This window comes from Notechis scutatus, chromosome 4, assembly GCF_049901735.1.
Source record: "Notechis scutatus isolate UNSWTSFEM ecotype Mainland chromosome 4, rNotScu1.2, whole genome shotgun sequence".
Classification (NCBI taxonomy): domain Eukaryota; kingdom Metazoa; phylum Chordata; class Lepidosauria; order Squamata; family Elapidae; genus Notechis; species Notechis scutatus.
In genome coordinates this window covers 1,697,670-1,719,863 of record NC_142012.1, presented here as the reverse complement: position 1 = coordinate 1,719,863, position 22,194 = coordinate 1,697,670, and the positions used below count along the sequence as shown (strand labels likewise).

At 47.5% G+C, this 22,194-nt stretch overlaps 1 protein-coding gene across 1 annotated transcript in view; it reads left to right on the top strand.

The window, feature by feature from the left end:
• Positions 1-22,194, top strand: part of ATRN (attractin) — a 246,933-nt gene that overhangs the window by 78,595 nt on the left and 146,144 nt on the right. Inside the window, exons 6-11 of the mRNA XM_087962695.1 lie at positions 1,898-2,066; positions 4,430-4,520; positions 5,066-5,309; positions 10,586-10,769; positions 14,743-14,897; positions 21,162-21,246. Coding sequence (XP_087818821.1) covers positions 1,898-2,066; positions 4,430-4,520; positions 5,066-5,309; positions 10,586-10,769; positions 14,743-14,897; positions 21,162-21,246 — 928 coding nt within the window. The remainder of the gene's footprint in view (positions 1-1,897; positions 2,067-4,429; positions 4,521-5,065; positions 5,310-10,585; positions 10,770-14,742; positions 14,898-21,161; positions 21,247-22,194) is intronic.

Sequence of the window (22,194 nt, the reverse complement as noted above, 5' to 3'; positions counted from 1 at the left end):
GCAGTCTGTGCAGCCGGCAGCGGAATCGGACAGTGGGGAAGTACGGGGACCAGTCTGAGAGTCTGGGGAGGACTTGGACGAGGGTCCTGCGTACGATGCAGAGATGGGGCCAGGACCATCTGGGAGGGGGGTGCTGCCTCTAGAGCCTTCGGAGTCTGGCAGCAGTGAGGCAGAGGAACAAGGGGAGCCTGTTCCCAGTGCGCGCGTGCGCAGAGCTGCTAGAAGGTGAGAACAGCTGAGACAAAAGGGAGTAAGTCTGGGAGGTGATGGCCCCTCCCCTAAGGGATAAAAGTCAGGCCAAGATGATGAAACCTTTGCAGGAAGCAAAGTCATTCGTTCGCTTCAGATTCATTCTGGAAGCTCTTTGTACTTCATTTAGTGTGTTTTTTGTAGTTCATTTGATACTTCCGTTATTGGCAGCACTTCACAGAAAAGAAAGGTGGGGTGCTGATCTCGAGGGACTGTTTTGAGATTCATTGCCGCTTGGAATGAAAACAGTTCCCAGCGTTGCAATAAAATAAGACTTGTTTTTAAAATAAACCCATGCGTAATTACAGTCTAGGAAGTCTTGGTCAGAACAGCTTCCTGTAAACTTCTGCCAGTGAGAACGGAGTTCTGCAAACTTCTGCCAGTGAGCGCCACTTTCGCTGGCAGAAGCACCGCAGACCAGTCCTTCACTGTTTCCAGGGAAATGGCTTTTACCCGGAAAAGCTCCGAAGCGCTGCCGCATCTTTTTTAAGCGGCCCGGTGAGCTTTCACCCGAAAAGGAAGCACTTTTTCATCAAAAAAAGATGGCGGTGCCCAGCAAGCCAGCGGCCCGGTAGGACTTGTTCTGCGGACCGGTACCGGTCCGCGGACCGGTGGTTGGGGACCCCTGGTTTAACAGATAGATATTAAATATAATAAAGACATATATCGCCATTGGATGAAAGAATAACAGTTTTATCTGTTTTTTAACAGTTTACTAAAAGCTACTTTTGTGAGCTGGCAAGGTATAGGTCTGTGGCGACGAATCTATTGCACGTGTGCCACAAATGGCACGCAGAACCATTTCTGGGGGCACGCGAGCCCCAGCCAAACTTACCTGCACTGCGCATGTGCGTGCCCCTCCCGGCTGATTTTCGGCCCGTTTGAGACCGTTTCACCCTCCCGGAGGCTCGAGGGGAAGCCTCTGCAGCCTTGGGAGGCCAAAAAACGGGCCTTCCCGGAAATACCAGAATTGCCAAAACGGGCCCATTTTTCGGCCTCCCAAGGCTGCAGAGGCTTCCCTCGAGCCTACGGGAGGCCGGAAAAGGCCTCCAACAGGCTGATAATCAGCTGGTAGGGGCATGCACACGCACAGTGCAGGTAAGGGGGCGGGGTGGGGGTTTTGTGTGTGCATGCACAGGGGTGGATGCATTGTGAGTGCCGGCACGCTCATGCTTTTGGCACACCACAACAAAAAAGGTTCACCATCACCGGTGTAGGTAGTCCTCAACTTACAACAGTTGGTTTTGTGACTGTTTGAAGCAACAGGGCACTGGAAAAAAAACATCCCTTATGACCAGTTTTCACACTTGCGACCATTGTAGAAACCCTGTGGTCATACGATTAAAAATCCAGACTCTTGGCAACTGACTCATATTTGTGACGGTTGCATTGTCCCGAGGTCACATGATCTCCATTGGCAACCTTCTAACCAACAAAACTAAAATCGGGAAGTCTGATTCACTTAACAACCGTGTTGCTAACTGAACAGCTCCAGATTCACTTAACAACCGGGGGCGTAAAATGAGGCAAAACTCATTTCACAGCTGAAATTTGGGGCTCGCTTGTAGTCGTAAGTCGAGGACTATCTGTACAGTGCTCCATTAAGTTACCCGAGGTTGTAACGGACGGCGTGTTTTGCTCCCCGTAGGCGTCGACTGCTCAGTTCCCGTTCCAGCCAATCGCTCCTTTTGGACCCGGGAGGAATTCTATATCCCCAAACTCCCACGAGCGTCTCACAAAGCCGTGGTGCAAGGCAACCTCATGTGGGTGATCGGTGGCTACATGTTCAACCACACGGACTCTCAGATGGTCTTGGCGTGAGTAACAGGACTTTTCTTCCGGATAGATGTTAAGCGGGGAACGAAATGTAAATTTCTGCAGATTAAATCCAGCAAGGTCTCTACACTAGAAGTAGGTGTGATGACCCAAAGGGGTGTGGCACAAAAGCAACACAGTCAGATAATCAGTAGGAGTCCCTTTATTATCTCCCAACTTTGCCCCCAATGTCCCGGTTACTTTCTGGGCTGGAGAAAAACACTCCCAGGAACAGCCTTTGGCTGCAGGGAATCAAGTCCAAAACGTGGTCAACAAAAACTGTAACTATAAGTTTAATCAAGGCAGAATGAGGTCATTAGTCCAGCAGGGCAGGGGAAGGAATTCCAGATGTGAAGGAACGGGAATAACTGAACACGGTTGGGAAGACACCAGGAACACAGATAAGCAAAGTCAACACAAGATAAACTCATGTTTGTTCCCAGCAGCTGCTGCTCTCAGCATGCATTTTTAAACTCTCTTCCCAGGTGTGCTTAATGAAGGGAATCAGGGCCCTTTCCTCCCCTGTAAGCCATGCAACCCATGTTGCTCCCTTCTCCATTCTTCCCTGCGTGCCCTAGGATGAAGAGGGGGTGGGTCTGGGTCTTCCTCTGAACCCCCTCTCCCTTGTTCTCCCTCTTCCCTGCTCTTTCCAGCTGGACTGCCCTTCCCCAGTTTCCTCCACAGCCAGCGGAGCCACACTCCCGCTCCCTGTCAGCTGTTCGTCTTCCTCCTTGGACAGGAATGTGACAATAGGCTTTTTTTAGTGTGAATTTCTAACACCTTTGAGAAGACTTAAGCTCGTAAAAGCTAGACAGGTCAAGAATTCTTGGTGTTTCAGAGACACGTGAGCCGTAGCGGCGCAGTGGTTAAAGTGCAGTATTGCAGGCTAACTCTGCCCACTGCCAGCAGTTCGATCCTGATGGACTTAATTTTGATTGAGTCTTCCGTCCTTCTGGGTTTGGTAAAATGAGGACCCAGATACTTGGGGATAAGAGGCTGACTCTGTAAACCACTTAGAGAGGACTGTAAAACACGGTGAAGCGGTATACAAGTCTAAGGGCGATTGCTATTCCTACGTGGTTGACTATACAGTCATGTGGGTTTCTCAGCAATTGTATGAATGGAGGACTTCTTCAAAGATTGACTGATTACTGGGAGTTATAAAGTAAAGATAAATAGCAATAGCCCTTGGACTTCTATGCCGCTTCACAGTGCTTTCCCGCCCTCTCTAAGCGGTTTACAGGGTCAGCATTTTACTCCCCCCAACAATCTCCACTGTTTCTTCCAGCGGGTGAACATTTTTCTCATCCAACGTGTGCGATTTAAAAAAAAAAAAAAAACTCTTGTGTTCTACCTCATGAGTGCTGAATATGGTAATTTAAAAATGGATCATTGATTATTTTGTCCCTGGTGGGGTTTTTCTCTCTCTTTGGGTGGTTATTTTGTCTGGGTGAACTGCGTTAATTTTGTTTTCTTAGAGAAGGAAACTGGGGTATGTCACCTTGTATTCTACATTAAATTATGTCAGTGTTTGACAAATTCACTTTCCTGACTGAGGGAATCTTTGGTGCTGTCTGACCTCAAACTAAGGGATATCATCGGGGCTAGTAAGGAGTGGGGTTTGCTCTCAATTTACATGCTAGTGTCTTGTCAACCTCAGAGAGCATTGTCTCCTCTCCTCTTCTCCTCCTCCTCCTCCCTCCTCCCCTCCTCCTCTCCTCCTCCTCCCTCCACTCCCCCTCCTCCTCCCTCCTCCTCCTCCTCCTCCTCCTCCTCCTCCTCCACCTCCATCATTCCACAAACGCCCCTTCCTTCTGGCACTGATGATGTTACCTAGCTGGGTCGTGAAGAACCACAAAGCTCAGAGAACACCAAGGACCCCACAGCTCAACCCCTGAGCTACAAATATTGTCCTTTGTTAATTTTCGGAGTCTTTAAGGATTTTCTGAAAACGACACCGCGGTAAAGAAAACCCATCTGTTTACGGCTTCTGTATGTAGATCCCTAATTCTTCTAGCTGCTTATTTTTCGGCTCCCTCGGACAATTTCCAAGAGGGGAGGATGTGAGGTTGCTGCTAAGCCAATGGAGTGGAGCTGCCCTCCTGCTTCCATTGTTCCCTCCGTGAATAGTTTTTGAGCGTTAGTGCAAAACGGTTTCTTTGCTATATATATATATATATAAAAAGCAGTATAGCCCATACCTAAATCAGCTTTGCTTTTATTGACATAGCAGACATTCATCCATAAAATACCTCCTGCCTTTTTTCCCTCCTGCCTTCCTTTGTTTTTCTTCTTTGAGAACAGCGGCTTTGTTCTCCCATGCGAAAGGAGTCAGGCGTTGTGTTTTGTCCCTTTTATCGCACAGGTATAACCTGGAGTCCAGAGAATGGATGAGCCTGGGCAGTAGCGTGAACACCGTGGGGATCAGATATGGGCATTCAATAGCCTTACACGAAGTAAGTGGCTTTTTTATTTTTATTTCTTTGCCTTCCTGAAACTTTTCTAATTTGGCTGGGATACCAAACCCTGGCTTAGAGGAAAACGGCACAGGAAGTCCTCGAGTGATGTGGCTTTAGTGACCGTTGGGAGTCAACTGTCAACACAAGATAAACTCATGTTTGTTCCCGGCAGACGCCGCTCTCAACTTGCTTCTCTTTTAAACTCTCTTCCCAGCTGTGGCTAATGAAGGGAATCAGGGCCCTTTCCTCCCCCGTAAGCCACCCAACCCATGTTGCTCCCTTCTCCGTTCCTCCCTGCATGCCCTAGGATGAAGAGGGGGTGGGCCTGGGTTTTCCTCTGAAATCCATCTCCCTTGTTCTCCCTCTCCCCTGCTCTGCCCAGCTGGACTTTGCCCTTCCCCAGTTTCCTCCACAGCCAATGGAGCCACACACTCCCACTCCCTGTCGGCTGTACGTCTTCCTCTTTTTCGGATTCAGACTCTGACGGGGGCGTGACAGTAACCCTAACACGTCCATCAGTGCCCTCTCTCTGTTTCCTCTAGAACAAAATCTACATGTACGGAGGCAAGATAGACGAAACCGGCAACGTAACCACAGAGCTCTGGGTCTTCCACATCTCCAACCATTCCTGGGTCCCCCTGTCGCCAAAGGCCAAGGAGCAGTACGCCGTGGTGGGCCACTCCGCCCACATGGTCACCCTGCAGGACGGCGCGGCGGTGATGCTGGTGCTCTTTGGGCATTGCCCTCTTTACGGCTATATCAGCAACGTGCAGGAGTACAATCTCGGTGAGCGTCGTCCGGTCGTGACTTTCACTCTTGTGTAAAATAGCAGAATGACAGAGGTGGGAGGGACCTTGGAGGTCTTCTAGTCCAGCCCCCTGCCCAGGCAGGAAACTCCATACCATTTCAGTCTCGTCTCGAAAACCTCCAGGGTTGGAGCGCCCGTGACTTCTAGTGGCAAGCTGTTCCACTGATTAATTGTTCTCCCTGTTAGGAAGTTTCTCCTTAGTTCCAGGTTGCTTCGCTCCTTGGTTAGACTTAGGATAACTTTATTGTCACTTTGAATGTACGCTAATTGGCGTATATTAAAATGAGATTTCATTGCACAGAGTTCTCAAAGGGTTACCACCTCCAATAAACACGACATAAACACGACATAAACACAACAAACAAACAAATACATGAATAAAAATGATATGTATACCCACATACGTTATATGACGTCATATGAGAAACAACACAGTCTTGTCGTTTGGATGTACATGGCAAGAAAAACAAATCTTGCAAGTTTACCAGACGGATGGCATCGGGGACAAAGCTGTTTCAGCATCTGGATTGCCCTCCCTTGTTTCTTGTCCTCCCCTCAGGTGCTTTGGAGAACAGCTTGACTCCTTTCTCTTCTTTGGGGCAGCCCCTCAAATATTGGAAAACCGCTATCCTGCCTCCCCTGGTCCTTCTCTTCCCTAGACTAGCCTGGCCCAGTTCCTGCAACCGTTCTTCGCATGTTTTAGCCTCCAGTCCCCTAATCCTCCTGGTTGCTCTTCTCTGCACTTTTTCTAGAGTCTCAACATCTTTTTTCTATCATGGGAACCAAGGGCTGTGATAGAGCTGCCTTTCCTTTCACCTACACAATCTCCTTCCTTTGGCAGTGGTCCTGTGGCTGCCTCAGGAATCTTACTCTACCATTTTGACAGCTGTGAAGAATGCTCCCTTTACCTAGACTCCCATTATTTTCCCATTGTTTTATTTATTTTTATTTATTTTGTATTGTAAGATAATAGGTATAAGTATAAACATAGTTATGAAGACATGAAACGGTACATATAAGAGAAAAATAAAAGAAACAATAGGAGAGGTATAAGTATAAACATAGTTATGAATACATGAAATGGGTACATATAAGAAAAATAAAAGAAACAATAGGACAGGGACGGTATAAGTATAAACATAGTTATGAAGACATGAAATGGGTACATATAAGAAAAATAAAAGAAACAGTAGGACAGGGACGGTAGGCATGTTGATGCACGCCCCTACAGACCTCTTAGGAAAGGGGTGAGGTCAATAGTAGACAGTCTAAGGTTAAAGTTTTTGGGGTTTGGGGAAGAAACTACAGAGTCGGGTAGAGTATTCCAGACATTGACTACTCTATTGCTGAAGTCGTATTTCCTGCAATCAAGTTTGGTGCGGTTTACTTTGAGTTTGTATCTATTGTGTGCTCTTGTGTTGTTACGGTTGAAGCTGAAGTATTCGTTGACAGGTAGGACATTGCAATGTATGATTTTATATACCATACTTAGATCAGACCGAAGATGGTGTAATTCAAGGTTTTCTAGGTCTAGAATTTCAAGTCTGGTGGCATAAGGTATTCTACAACGAGTAGAAGAGTGGAGAACTCTTCTTGTGAAATATTTCTGGACTTTCTTAACTGTGCCAATATCAGATACGTAATGTGGGTTCCAGACTGAGGAGCTGTATTCGAGTATGGGTCTAGCAAATGTTTTGTATATGGTGTCATTCCTGGCGCCTTTCCATTTTGTGGCCTTTTCACCTACAAGGCTAAATCCCCTCATTTGTTCTTTCTTTGCATGCTTCCTTTCGATGCCCTCCGAGGAAATACTGTCCTGAGAGATCCTCGGTGCTCTCTCTGAGCTTGGTGGTTTTCCTGCAGACGTTCCTTGACCCAACTAGGGAACATCATCAGTGCTCTGACGTTACCTAGCAATAATGATGTTACCTAGTTTGTGTAATGAAAGGTCTGCAAGAAAACCACCAAGCTCAGAGAACTTCCTCCCTCCCCACTCTCTTCTAGCATTGATGAAATATCTGTCTCTGTGTCTGTATATGTGTGAGCAAGACAGAGACGTGTGAGTTTGCGTGTGTGTGCGCGTGAGAGATGTGTGTGCCAGAAAACCACCGAGCTCAGACACCACCGAGGACCCTTCGTTTCCACCCTGAGCAACCAATATTCTCCTTTCTTAATTTTCCACTACTGCTTTTCCCTTGGCCTCCTCGCCTCCCTCGGCAGAGATCCCCATCTCAGATCTTTTGCTTCCCCTCCCCCAGCTCTCGTTGTTCCCCTCCCCTTCTCATTGATCCTGCACGAACCGTAAATCCTCTTGAGCGGAGCTGGCGTCTCTTCTTCCGCGCACTTCTTCTCTAGTGTTGCATTTGGTGCCCAGATCTCTCAGCCGCAGGGGAGACAAACGCTAGAAGAGAGAAGCGCATAACAAAAATGGCGTATTGGCTCTTAACATCCTGCTTGCTTAGCCTGGGCGTCTGTTTGGGTAGGAACAGAACTTCTGTCCCAGAGGTGCTTTTTCCTTTCAAGAGGCAACTGGACTTTCTAGTTTTTCTTTGAAGACCTTTCGCTTCTCATCCCAGAAGCTACTTCATCTCTGCCTGGATGGTGAGGAATGGAAGGATTAATATTTCTTACAGACAGCTGGTCATTTGCATCCTTTTAAAGGGTCGTTGAGGCCACTTGGAGGTTTATCTGTGTCCTCAGTTGTCCCAGATGGCAGTTGCTGTTTCAAGAGGCAACTGGACTTTCTGGTTTTTTTCTTTGAAGACCTTTCACTTCTCATCCCAGAAGCTTCTTCAGCTCTGGCTGGACGGTGGGGAATGGAAGGATTTCTACCCCTTGCAGACAGCTGGTCATTTGCATCCTTTTAGTGTGTCCTTGAGGCCACTTGGAGGTTTATCTGTGTCCTCAGGGTCACCTGAGTGCCGCTCCTGGTTCCTATTGTCTGCAATTTTTTCCCCCTCTGGAAATCCATTCTTTACTCCCACACCGTTCGAAGGGGGAACATCCCAAATTGTATAGCTAAAAGTTTGTAGGGATTCTCAGCCATCCAAGATTGTCCCAGAGGTGCTTTTTTCAGGAGGCAACTGGACTTTTTGTCTTTGAAGGCGTTTCTCATCCCAGAAGTTTCTTCAGCTCTGAATGAAATGGTGGGGAAAGGAAGGATTGACCTTCCTTGCAGACAGCTGGCCATTTGCATCCTTTTGGAGCAAGGCTGTCAAACTCCCAGACTGTGAGCCGGATGCGTGACATACTGGCCACGCCCAAGCACTCCACGCCCACGCATCACATGCTGGCCACGCCCAAGGGGGGAAAAGTCCCAATACGTCACGTGACACCGCATGGCAACATGAGTTTGACACCCCCTGTTTTAGAGGGTTGTGGAAGCACGAAAGGATGCAAATGACGAGTTTTCTGCAAAGAGTATAAACCCTTCCATTCCCCCCACCATTCATTCAGAGCTGAAGAAGCTTCTGGGATGAGAAGCAAAACGTCTTCAAAGAAAAGTCCAGTTGCATCTTGAAATAAAAGCACCTTTGGGGCAACCAGGACGGAGAGTCTCTACAGACTTTGAACAGAACTTCTGCTTATCATCCAGATGTAGGCATTGATGTGATCTCTTGCTAAGAAGAACCTGTTGAGAGAAAGTCCTTACTTGAAAACAAGGAGAGATACCCGTATGGATAGTCCTCGACTCAAAACGGTTCATTTAGTGACTGTTGAAAGTCCCAGTGGCACTGAAAATGTGACTTAGGATAATTTCTCACGCTTAATTGTTGCATGATCTCGTGGTCAAAATTCAGAGGCTTGGCCACTGACTCATATTTATGACCGTTGCAGTGTCCCAGGGGTTACGTGATCTCCTTTTGTGGACTAACTTAACGACTGTAGCGATTCACTTAACAATTGGGGCAGGAGAACTCGTAAAATGGGGTAAAAATTGCTTTACTGCCTCGCTTAGCAGCAAACGTGTTGGGCTCAATTGTGGTCGTATGCTGAGGACTACTTGAATTAAAGCCGGTCAGTTTTATTTTTGTAAATGATTATGTTGTGTTATCTTCTGAGACCTAAAGTTGGACCTTAACTACTGGTAGTCCTCGGCTTACAACCACAATTTTGGGCCCAAAATTTATGTTGCTAAGCGAGACACGAGTTAAGCGAGTGTTGCCCCATTTTTGCCACCTTTCTCGCCACGGTTGTTAAGTGAATCAATGCCGTTGTCAAGTCAGTAGCACGGTCGCTCAGTGAATCCTGCTGCCCCCCCTTGACTTTGCTCGTCAGAAGGTCGCAAAAGGGGAAGCACCTGCCCCAGAAAACTGTAACCATCATAACTATGAGTCAGTTGACAGGCGCCTGAATTTCGATCCTACGACCGATGGGATGGTGCAACGATCGTAAGTATGAAAAACGGACATCACTCGCTTTTTTTAAAAGAGACGATGTAACTTTGGTCACTAAATGAAAGGTTGCAACCCGAGGACTACCAGTACCACAATCCTCAGTCAACTAGCTAAAATATTGTCATGACTGAGGATTGTGAGATCCCAGCTGTTCTGACCCAGGCTTCGTAAACTGGAATTATTCACAAACTTGTTTTAAAAGCAAAAGCTATTTTATTGCAACGCTGGGAATTGTTTTCATTCCCAGCCAGAACTAATCATAGTTCCCCAAGATAAGCACACACCTTTCAGTGCTGTGGAATGCTGCCAAAAAACAGAAGTCTCCAATTATAACAGAAACCCACCAAAGTACTAGAAAAAACCAACCAGAGCTTCAGGAAGGACTCGGAATCTATCGAACTACTTTGCTTCCTGCAAAGCTATTCGTCATTGAGGTCTGACTTTTATCCCTTATGGGAGGGGCAATCACCTCCCAGCCTTACTCCTGAGTCGCCCCTTCTGCTTCAGCTGCTCTCGCCTTCTGGCAGCTCTGCGCACACGCACACTGGGAACAGGCTCCCTTGGGTCCTCTTCCTCGCTGCTGCCAGACTCCATGGGCTCTGGAGTCAGCACCCCACTCCCAAATGGTCCTGGCCCCATCTCTGCCTCGGACGCTGGACCCTCACCCGAGTCCTCCCCAGTCTACCTGACTGGTCCCTGTTCTCCCCCACTGTCCGATTCCGCTGCACCGGCTACCAGCGAACCACAACACCAGCATCTTCGGAGAACAAATTACAATTGCTCCAGTCTATGTATCTGAAATTTATAGCTTAGTAATAAACCTAGTTTATTCACACCTGCCTTTCCTCCTCTCCTAGCCACAAACACCTGGAGCATTTTACAAACCCGAGGGGCCCTGGTGCAAGGAGGATATGGCCACAGCAGCGTGTATGATGAGAACTCCAACTCCATCTACACCCACGGGGGTTACAAGGCGTTCAGCGCTAACAAATATAGGCTGACGGACGACCTGTACAAATACGAAGTTCGTAAGTACAAGTGGTAAGTACATGCATTGAGTTGCGAAGCCAGGTGTGTGTGTGGGGGAGGCTGCTGCTTTGCCTTTGGTGGGATTGCCTACAACTTGTGTCTCTCCTAGATTTTCAACTGCCCCTGCAGGAATAGGGAGGGCTGGGAAGCACTGTGAAGTGGTATGTAAGTCTAAGGCAGAGGGGCTTCCAACTTGGCCGCTTTAAGACTTGTGGACTTCAACTCCCAGAATTCCTCCTCCAGTCATGTTAGCTCCGGAATTCTGGGAGTTGAAGTCCACAAGTCTTAAACTTGCCAAGTTTGAGGACCCTGGGACTAAGGGCTATTGCTATTGTCTATTTCCCTCCTCACCCTCCCTCTCTCCTTCCTTCGCACCCTTTTTTTTTACCTTTTCTTTCCTTCCCTCTACCCTTCCTTCCCTTCTTCTTTTTCCATTTTTTATCTCTCTCCTGCAACCTCCATCTCTTAATTCCCTTCTCTTTTGCTCTCCCTCTTCTTTCCTCTCCTTCCTCTCCTTCCTTCCTCTCCTTCCTTCCTTCCTTCTTCTTTCCTCCATCCATCCATCCTTTTTCTATCTCCTTTTCCTTCCTTCCTTCCTTCCTTCCTTCCTTCCTTCCTTCCTTCCTTCCTTCCTTCCTCCATCCATCCATTTTCTATCTCCTTTTTCTTTTCCTTCCTTCCTTCCTTCCTTCCTTCCTTCCTTCCTTCCTTCCTTCCTTCCTTCCTTCCTCCACCCATCCATTTTCTATCTCCTTTTTTCTTTTCCTTCCTTCCTTCCTTCCTTCCTTCCTTCCTTCCTTCCTTCCTTCCTTCCTTCCTTCCTTCCTTCCTTCCTCCACCCATCCATTTTCTATCTCCTTTTTCTTTCCTTCCTTCCTTCCTTCCTTCCTTCCTTCCTCCTCCTCCTCCCTCCATCCATCCTTTTTCTATCTCCTTTTTCTTTTCCTTCCTTCCTTCCTTCCTTCCTTCCTTCCTTCCTTCCTTCCTTCCTTCCTTCCTTCCTTCCTTCATTTTCCTTCCTTTTCCTTCCTTCCTTCCTTCCTTCCTTCCTTCCTCCATCCATCCATCCATTTTCTATCTCCTTTTTCTTTTCCTTCCTTCCTTCCTTCCTTCCTTCCTTCCTTCCTTCCTTCCTTCCTTCCTTCCTTCCTTCCCTCCATCCATCCATTTTCTCTCCTTTTTCTTTCCTTCCTTCCTTCCTCCTTCCTTCCTTCCTTCCTTCCTTCCTTCCTTCCTTCCTTCCTTCCTTCCTCCCTCCCTCCCCCTCCCTCCATCCATCCATCCATCCATCCATCCATCCATCCTTTTTCTATCTCCTTTTTCTCTTCCTTCCTTCCTTCCTTCCTTCCTTCCTTCCTTCCTTCCTTCCTTCCTTCCTTCCTTCCTTCCTCCATCCATCCATCCATTTTCTATCTCCTTTTTCTTTTCCTTCCTTCCTTCCTTCCTTCCTTCCTTCCTTCCTTCCTTCCTTCCTTCCTTCCTTCCTTCCTTCCTTCCTTCCTTCCTCCCTCCCTCCCTCCCTCCATCCATCCATCCCATCCATCCTTTTCTATCTCCTTTTTCCTTCCTTCCTTCCTTCCTTCCTTCCTTCCTTCCTTCCTTCCTTCCTTCCTTCCTTCCTTCCTTCCTTCCTTCCTTCCTCCATCCATCCATCCATCCATTTTCTATCTCCTTTTTCTTTTCCTTCCTTCCTTCCTTCCTTCCTTCCTTCCTTCCTTCCTTCCTTCCTTCCTTCCTTCCTCCTCCTCCCTCCCTCCCTCCCTCCCTCCATCCATCCATCCATCCATCCATCCATCCATCCTTTTTCTATCTCCTTCCTTCCTTTTCTTTTCCTTCCTTCCTTCCTTCCTTCCTTCCTTCCTTCCCTTCCTTCCTTCCTTCCTTCCTTCCTTCCTTCCTTCCTTCTTGTAAGAGCCCTCGTGGTGCATTGGTTAAAATGCCGTATTGCAGGCTAACTCTGCCCACTGCCAGGAGTTTGATCCTGACCAGCTCAAGGTTGACTCAGCCTTCCGTCCTTCCAAGGTGGGTAAAATGAGGACCCAGATTGTTGGGGGTCAATATGCTGACTTGGTAAAACCCTGAGAGAAGGCTGTAAAGCAGTGTGATGCGGTGTATAAGTCTAAGGGCTATTGCTATTCCCCCACCCCCAAAAGAATATATTATCAATTTGTGCGGAGAAGAAGACGGGTTAATTCATGAATGAATATGTGCGGTAGCCATGCAGATTAGAAACAGGCCTGTCTTAATGTGATATAGGAACAAAGAAATGCCATGGCTAATTAAGCCACAAATGTTTGGGGAGTGACTGGTTTAGTAAAGATCTTTGGTTCCAGCTGAAAGGAGAGAAGCAGTCAGTGCGTATTTTAAAACAAGGTAGTATTTGTTTCAGGCAGCTGATGCTGTAAAATTGGAAAGGATATATATTTCCTTGGAAGTATTTCAGTGCTTGCGCATTTTTAATTAGAGCATCAAACATTAATATGTACGTGGTTAATCAGACAGAAGATTATCTTGTCTGTATCAAAGATAAAATCAAATTTTATGGTCTGACTAGAGACAAATCTCACTAAAATGTTGATCAAAGAAGGGGGAGATAAAGGGGAGATAAGGCAGAAAGGAGCATGCCAAAGTCTGTCCCAGGATCCCCTATGATTAGGGGTGGGGAATGATGGCCTTTGGACTTCAACTCCCAGAATTCTTCAGCCAGCATGAGGGAACAATGGTCCATTTATGACTTGTGGACTTCAACTCCCATAATTCATGAGGGAACGATGGTCCATTTATGACTTGTGGACTTCAACTCCCATAATTCATGAGGGAACGATGGTCCATTTATGACTTGTGGACTTCAACTCCCATAATTCATGAGGGAATGATGGTCCTTTTATGACTTGTGGACTTCAACTCCCAGGATTCCTGAGCCAGTATGAGGGAACAATGGTCCATTTATGACTTATGGACTTCAACTCCCAGAATTCCTGAGCCAACATGGGGAAAGATGGTCCTTTTATGACTTGTGGACTTCAACTCCCAGAATTCCCGAGCCAGTATGAGGGAACTATGGTCCATTTATGACTTATGGACTTCAACTCCCATAATTCATGAGGGAACGATGGTCCATTTATGACTTGTAGACTTCAACTCCCAGGATTCCTGAGCCAGTATGAGGGAACAATGGTCCATTTATGACTTATGGACTTCAACTCCCATAATTCCTGAGCCAACATGAGGGAACGATGGTCCATTTATGACTTGTGGACTTCAACTCCCAGAATTCCTGAGGCAGTATGAGGGAACTATGGTCCATTTATGACTTATGTACTTCAACTCCCATAATTCATGAGGGAACGATGGTCCATTTATGACTTGTAGACTTCAACTCCCAGAATTCCTGAGCCAACATGGGGAAAAATGGTCCATTTATGACTTATGGACTTCAACTCCCATAATACATGAGGGAACAATGGTCCATTTATGACTTGCGTACTTCAACTCCCAGAATTCCTAAGCCAGCATGAAGGAACGATGGCCCATTTTAAGACCTGCGGACTTCAGCTCCCACAATTCCTCAGCCAGCCATGGCTGGCTCAAGAATTGTGGGAGTTGAAGTCCACAGGTCCTAAAAGGGCCATCCTTCCCCACTTTTACCTTACGAAGCTACAATTGTCCGTCCCCCTGTCCCCCCAATTGTTTGTCACATAGGTGTATGGAAATTACGGGCAATTTTCTCCCACAAACCGGGAGAAAAAACATCGGAGAAAGATTTAAGGGGTGGAAATAAGATCATTCCTCGGGAATCTTAACTCGCTTTATTCTGAGTCGGTGATTCAATTTCATGTCTTTTTTCCTTTTTCCCTTTCTGATCCTTTGCTGCCTCTCGCCAAGAAACGTTCTTTGGTGTCATTCTTATTTATTTTCTAATAAGCCTAGAAGAGCGAGGCAGAGACTTCTTCTGAGTCCCCGCTTCTTTCCTTTCCTTCTCCAGGACAATTCTGAAGGAGAGCCGGTTCTCCCGCTATTTGCATTCGGCGGTCATCGTCAGCGGGGCCATGCTGGTTTTCGGAGGGAACACCCACAACGACACCTCCATGAGCCAGGGGGCCAAGTGCTTCTCTTCAGACTTCATGGCCTACGATATAGGTACGCTCCAGGTCGGCCAGGGATTACATCAGTGGCGGGATTCAATTTTTTTTTACCACCGTTTCTATGGGCGTGGCTTGGTGGCCGTGGCTTGGTGGGCATGGCAGGGGAAGGTTACTGCAAAATCCCCTTCCCCTCTCCTATTATCCATCCATCCATCCCCTCTCTTTCCCCTCTCTCCCTCCCTCCCTTCCTCCCTCTATCTATCCTATCTGTCTGTCTGTCTCTCTCTCTCTCTCTATCTATCTATCTATCTATCTATCTATCTATCTATCTATCTATCTATCTATCTATCTATCTATCTATCTATCTATCTATCTATCTATCTATCTATCTATCTATCTATCTATCTCTATCTATCTATCTAATCTATCTATCTATCTATCTATCTATCTATCTATCTATATCTATCTATCTATCTATCTATCTATCTATCTATCTCTCTATCTATCTATCTATCTATCATCTATCTTCTATCTATCTCTATCTATCATCTATCTATCTATCTATCTATCTATCTATCTATCCTATCTATCTATCTATCTATCTATCTCTATCTATCTATCATCTATCTATCTATCTATCTATCTATCTATCTTATCTATCTTTCTATCTATCTATCTATCTATCTATCTATCTATCTCATCTATCTCTCATCTATAATCTCTCTCTCTCTCTCTCTCTCTCTCTCTATCTATCTATCTTCTTTATCTTTCTCCATCTCTCCTATCCATCTATCCTATCCTATCCATCTATCCTATCCTATCCTATCTACCTACCTACTTACCTACCTACCTATCATCTATCAAGTGGTGGGATTCAAATTTTTTTACTACCTTTTCTGTGGGAGTGGCTTGGTGGGCATGACAGGGGAAGGATACTGCAAAATCCCCATTCCCTCCCCTATCCATCCATCCATCCATCCATCCATCCCTCCATCCCTCTATCCTATCCTAGCCTATCCACCTACCTACCTACCTATCATCTTTCAAGTGGCTGGATTCAATTTTTTTTACTACCAGTTCTGTGGGTGTGGTTTGGTGGGCGTGGCAGGGGAAGCATATACTGCAAAATCCCCCTTCCCTCCCCACCCCACTAACCTGCTTTCCAGCTCCCTTCTCCTGGGCAGGGCAACCAAAGGAGACCCAACCGATCAGCTGGGACTCAATGGGAAGCAGAGAAGAGATGGGGGTTGGTGGGGCCAGTCGGAGGTGGGATTTGCCGGTTCTCCCAACTAGTCAACATTTCCGCTACCGTTTCTCCAGAACCAGTCCGAATCGGCTGAATACCACCTCTGGATTAAATCCCCGCTAATAAAAATGAAATAAAAGCGAGGACTGCCTTTTGCTGGTTGTATCAGGGAGTCCTCGACTTACGACCACAGTTGAACCCAATATTTATTTCACTAAAGAAGGCATTTGTTAAATGAGCTTTGACCCACGTTATGATACTCCTGGCCACGGTTGTTAAGTGAGTCAGTGCATTCAACAAGTCGGTCACCCGGTTGTTAAGTGAATCTGGCTTCCCCCATTGACTTCGTTAAGTGAATCCCTGCAGTTGTTAAGTTAGGAACATGGTCGTTAAGCGAATCTGGCTTCCCCCAGTGATTTTGCTTACTGCAAAAGGGGATCATGTGACCCCGCGACCATTATCAAGTGACTTCGGGCCAATCATCCGGAGAGACTGAGTTCTAGTCCTGCCTTAGGAATGATAGACAGCTGGGTGACTTTGGCCCAATCACCAGGAGACGGTGAGTTCTAGTCCTGTTTTGGGCAGAAAAGCCAGCTGGGTGAGTTTCGGGCTAGTCTCTTCCTCTCAACCCAACCTACTTCACAGGGTTGTTTTTGTGGTGAAAATAATGTGGAGGAAGGTGTTTTGGATAGGTTCACCTCCTTGACCTATTTGTCAAAAATAAACATGGGATTCAAATGAATAAAATATTAAAAGGTGAAGGACACCTGTAATTTACACACCTTGACTTTATTACATATTTTATATATGCAGCCCGAGGCAATTCCTCTTCACTCGGTGTAGCTCAGGTGAGCCAAAGGGCTGGATAAACATGGTTTAAACCAGGGGTGTCCAACCTTGGCAACTTTAAGACTTGTGGACTTCAACTCCCAGAGTTCTCAGCCAGCTTTGCTGGCTGAGGAACTCTGGGAGTTGAAGTCCACAAGTCTTAAAGTTGCCAAGGTTGGACACCCCTGGTTTAAACTAAGGATATTACCTGCCTAACATCTTGAGTGATTATTCCGCCCCCCTCCCCCAATGTCATAAGCCAGAAATAAGCATTTATCCTTTTCTGCTGGAACCTTCTGTGTCTCACCCCTCCTCGCCCTGCCAGTCTGTTTAAGCCCCTGAAAACACCTCCAGAACTGCGAAAGGCCTTTAGCCATCATGGCTATGATGACTATATATATAACCTTCTAACGAGAACTGTGCTCAAATCCTTGGGACCGTTTCCTTGAAAACAGAAAGGCAAACTCCGTTTCATCGACTGAGCAGACAGTTATAAATTCCCGTGGATCCCGGAACAATAAATCTTAACTCAGCTGGGCCCGGAAGGTCAGGAAGGAAATAATTCTTGGTAAGTTTCATAGCCTTGGGCTTTCCTCCTTCCTCCTTTTGATTCCCTGCAAGAATAAAATGAGAGAGGGGAGGGAGGAGAGAGAGAAAGAGAGAGAGAGAGGAGAGAATGGAGAGAGGGGGAAAGGAGAGAGAGGGGGAAAGGAGAGAGTGGAGAGAGTAAGGAGAGAGAGGGGGAGAGGGAGAGAGAGGGGAGAGAGAAAGAAAGAGGAGAGAATGGAGAGAGTGGACAGAGTAAGGAGAGAGGGAGAGAGAAGGAGAGAGAGAGGAGAGAATGGAGAGAGTAGGAGGGGGGGGAGAGAGTGGACAGAGTAAGGAGAGAGAGAGGGGAGAGAGAAAGAGAGAGAGAATGGAGGGGAGAAAGGAGAGAGGGAGGAGAGAGTACAGAGTAGAGAGAGGGGGAAAGGAGAGAGTGAAGAGAGTAAGGAGAGAGGGAGAGAGAGAGGAGAGAGAGAGGAGAGAATGGAGAGAGGAGAGAGAGGGGGAAAGGAGAGGACAGAGTAAGGAGAGAGGAGAGAGAGAGAGAGAATGGAGAGAGTACAGAGTAGGGGGAGGAGAGAGTGAAGAGAGTAAGGAGAGAGAGGGGGAGAGGCGAGAGAGAGAGAGTAGAGGGGGGGAGGAGAGAGTGGACAGAGTAAGGAGAGAGAAGGGGAGAGAGAGAGGAGAGAGAGAGAGAATGAGAGGGGTGGGAAAGGAGAGGAGAGAGTAAGGAGAGAGAGAGAGGAAAGGAGAGAGTAAGGAGAGAGAGAGTAGAGGAGAGGAGAGAGAGAGAGGAGAGAGGGGGAGAGGAGAGAAGAGTAAGGGAGAGAGAGAGAGAGAGAGAGGGAGAAATGGAGAGAGTAGGAAAGAGAGAGGGGGGGGAGAGGGAGAGTAAGAGAGAGAGAGGAGAGAGAGAGAGAGTGGAGAGAGTAAGAGAGAGAGGGGAGAGAGGAGAGAGTACAGAGTAAGGAGAGAGGAGAGGGGAGAGAAAGAGGAGAGAATGGAGAGAGGAGAAAGGAGAGAGGGAGAGGAGAGAGTGGAGAGAGTACAGAGTAGAGAGAGGGGGGAAAGGAGAGAGGAAGAGAGTAAGGAGAGAGAGGGGGAGAGAGCGAGTGGAGAGAGTACAGAGTAGAGGGGGGAGAGAGTGGACAGAGTAAGGAGAGAGAGAGGGAGAGAGAAAGAGAGAGAGTGGAGAAAGAGAGGGAGAGGAGAGAGTGGAGAGAGTACAGAGTAGAGAGAGGGGAAAGGAGAGAGTGAAGAGAGTAAGGAGAGAGGGGAGAGAGAGGAGAGAATGGAGAGAGAGAGGAGAGAATGGAGAGAGTAGAGAGTAGAGAGAGGGGGAAAGGAGAGCGGACAGAGTAAGGAGAGAGGAGAGAGAGAGGAGAGAATGGAGAGAGTACAAAGTAGAGGGAGGGGGGAGTGGAGAGAGTAAGGAGAGAAGGAGGAGAGAATGGAGAGAGTACAGAGTAGAGGGGGGGAAGGAGAGAGTGGACAGAGTAAGGAGAGAGAAGGGGAGAGAGAGAGGAGAGAGAGAGAGAATGGAGAGGGTGGGAAAGGAGAGAGTGAAGAGAGTAAGGAGAGAGGGGGAGAGAGCGAGTGGAGAGAGTACAGAGTAGAGGGGGAGAGAGTGGACAGAGTAAGGAGAGAGAGAGAGGGGAGAGAGAAAGAGGAGAGAATGGAGAGAGTGGAGAAAGGAGAGAGGGGAGAGGAGAGAGGGAGAGTACAGAGTAGAGAGAGGGGGGAAAGGAGAGAGTGAAGAGAGTAAGGAGAGAGAGGGGGAGAGTGCGAGTGGAGAGAGTACAGAGTAGAGGGAGAGAGTGGACAGAGTAAGGAGAGAGAGAGGGGAGAGAGAAAGAGGAGAGAATGGAGAGAGTGGAGAAAGGAGAGAGGGGAGAGGAGAGAGTGGAGAGAGTACAGAGTAGAGAGAGGGGGAAAGGAGAGAGGAAGAGAGTAAGGAGAGAGGGGAGAGAGAGGAGAGAATGGAGAGAGAGAGGAGAGAATGGAGAGAGTAGAGAGTAGAGAGAGGGGGAAAGGAGAGCGGACAGAGTAAGAGAGAGAGAGGAGAGAATGGAGAGAGTACAGAGTAGAGGGGGGAAGGAGAGAGTGGACAGAGTAAGGAGAGAGAGAGGGAGAGGAGAGAGAGGGGGAGAGAGAAAGAAAGAGGAGAGAATGGAGAGAGTGGAGAAAGGAGGAGAGAGGGGAGAGAGAGGAGAGTGAGGAGAGAGACAGAGAGAGGGGTGGGTATTGATTCCGAGTAGTTCTCCTTGCTAGAAAAATATATTAGCTAGAGTGAAGGACTTTTCCTTTAAATGTGCATAATGCTCTGGAAAAAAATGGCACGTGCTCCTTCCCCAAACGAAACCATGCCATTAATTGTAAGAGCCCAGCCAGATCTCTGCCATCAGTTCAATGCGCTTATGTGGCGAGGAACAAAACGACAACGGATCAATTTCTTTGTGTGGCCTCGGATGTCTCCATATACGGGCAGTTCGTTTAATGACCGAAGTTACAACGGCACTGGAAAAGGGGACTTATGGGACCGTCTTTCACGATGGTTGCAGTATTCCCCAGGGTCACGTGATTTACGTTCAGATGCCCCGACAACTGACTCGCACTTATGACGGTTTCAGTGTTCCAGGGTCTCATGATCCCCTTTTGCAACCTTCTGACAAGCAAAGTCAACGGGGAAGACAGATTCACTTAACAACCGTGTGACTAATTTAATGACTGCAGTGAATTGCAGCAAAATAAAGCAGAACTCACTTAACCAAATGTCTTGCTTAGCAGCAGCAACGTTGGGCTCAACCGTGGTCGTAAGTCAAGCACCTGTAATTTATGAAACCTATTTAGTTCAATTTATTAAATTTATTAAGCATCAAGGACACCATACTCCTCCTCCTCCTCCTCCTCCTCCTCCTCCTCCTCCTCCTCCTCCTCCTCCTCCTCCTCCTCCTCCTCCTCCTCCTCCTCCTCCTCCTCCTCCTCCTCTGTGCAAACCCCACTCCTTTCCAGCCCTGATGTTATTCCTTAGTTGGGTCATGAAATGTCTGTCACCAAGCTCAGAGGGCACCACGGACCCCACAGTCCTCCTCTTGATATGTTACTGTTGCTACAACAGTGAAGTTGGGTCATGAAACATCTGCAAGAAAACCACCAAGGTCAGAGAGCACCAAGCAGAGGTTGGTTTCAGCCGGTTCGGACCGGCTCTGGAGAACCGGTAGAGGTGGAGAACCACCTCTGACTGTCCCCACCAACCCCCATCTCTTCTCTGCCTCCCATTGAGTCCCAGCTGATCGGCTGGGTCTCCTTTGGTTGCCCTGCACAGGAGAACGGAGCTGGAAAGCAGGTTAGTGGGGTGGGGAGGGAAGGGGGATTTTGCAGTCACCTTCCCCTGCTATGCCCAAGCCACGCCCACCAAGCCACGCCCACAGAATCGGTAGTAAAAAAAAAATGAATCCCACCACTGGCACCATGGACCCCTCATTTCCATCCCGAGCTACCAATATTCTCCTTCGCTGCTATTTATATTTGCTGTGTAAGTCCTGCCATAGTTCCGTGCCCCTTGGAAGAACGACTCCGATTTCTGAATTGTCACGGACCTTTCTGTGGGAATAAGCGAAGTTTTACTGTGTGGCCGAAGCGCCCCCTGAATGCTTTTTGAAACAAGCTTTCTTTTTGTTTTGTTTGTTTGCATCCTAGCTTGTGATCGCTGGGTGGTGCTTCCTCCACCTGATCTCCCCCATGACATCAACCGTTTCGGACACTCGGCTGTGCTGAGCAACAAGTAAGCGGCGGTGTACCTGGCCTTGGGGTGGGAAGTTGGTCGTATTATGGGGAAAAGGGAGCCGAGAGCGGCTTTGTGGTTCCCGAAGAAACTTTCTACTTAAAGTTTTGTATTAGTTTGTCGAAACGTAAAATACCCAGTTTCCCCGAAAATATGACCTACCCTGAAAGTAAATCCTAGCTTGATTTTTACACGTGCGCCCAATATAAGCCCTACTGCCTCCAAAATAAGCCCTAATGAAGATCCCACCCACTCCAGAGTGGACGGGTGAAAATTGTCTTGAAAAACCAAATTCCCCCCTTCTTTGGCTCTTCATGCTGGAGGGAGAAATAACTTTTAGAGCTGGATCAGTGGCAACCCAAACTCATTTTGAGTGGATCTATTTATTTATTTAAATCTTGCCGATAGATAGATAGATAGATAGATAGATAGATAGATAGATAGATAGATAGAGAGAGAGAGAGAGAGAGAGAGAGAGACTTATGTATGTGTGTATATATATCTGCATCTGTCTGTCTACATACACACCCTGTTTCCCCAAAAATACCACCTACCCTGAAAGTAAGTCCTAGCTTGATTTTTACACGTGTGCCCAATATAAGCCCTACTACCCACAAAATAAGCCCTAATGAAGATCCCGCCCACTGCAAAGTGGACGGGTAAAAATTAAGCTAGGGTGGGGGGGATTGGGGGAGGTGTGGAGCTGCTCTACTACTTACCTTTGGACAGTTGTAGCCAGGCCTCGCACACCCCGACACCTGTCTTGCGGGCCCATTTCTTCTGCAGCCGGCAAGACCGGGAAGGCTTTCCTGAAGGCCTCTGTAGCCGAGAACAAAGCTCAGGATCGATCCAGAGCCCTTGTTATCCTCTGCAGAGGCCTTCAGGAAAGCCTTGCCGGCCGCAGAAGCAGCAGCTCCTGAAGGCCTCTGACAGCGAAAAGGAGGGCAG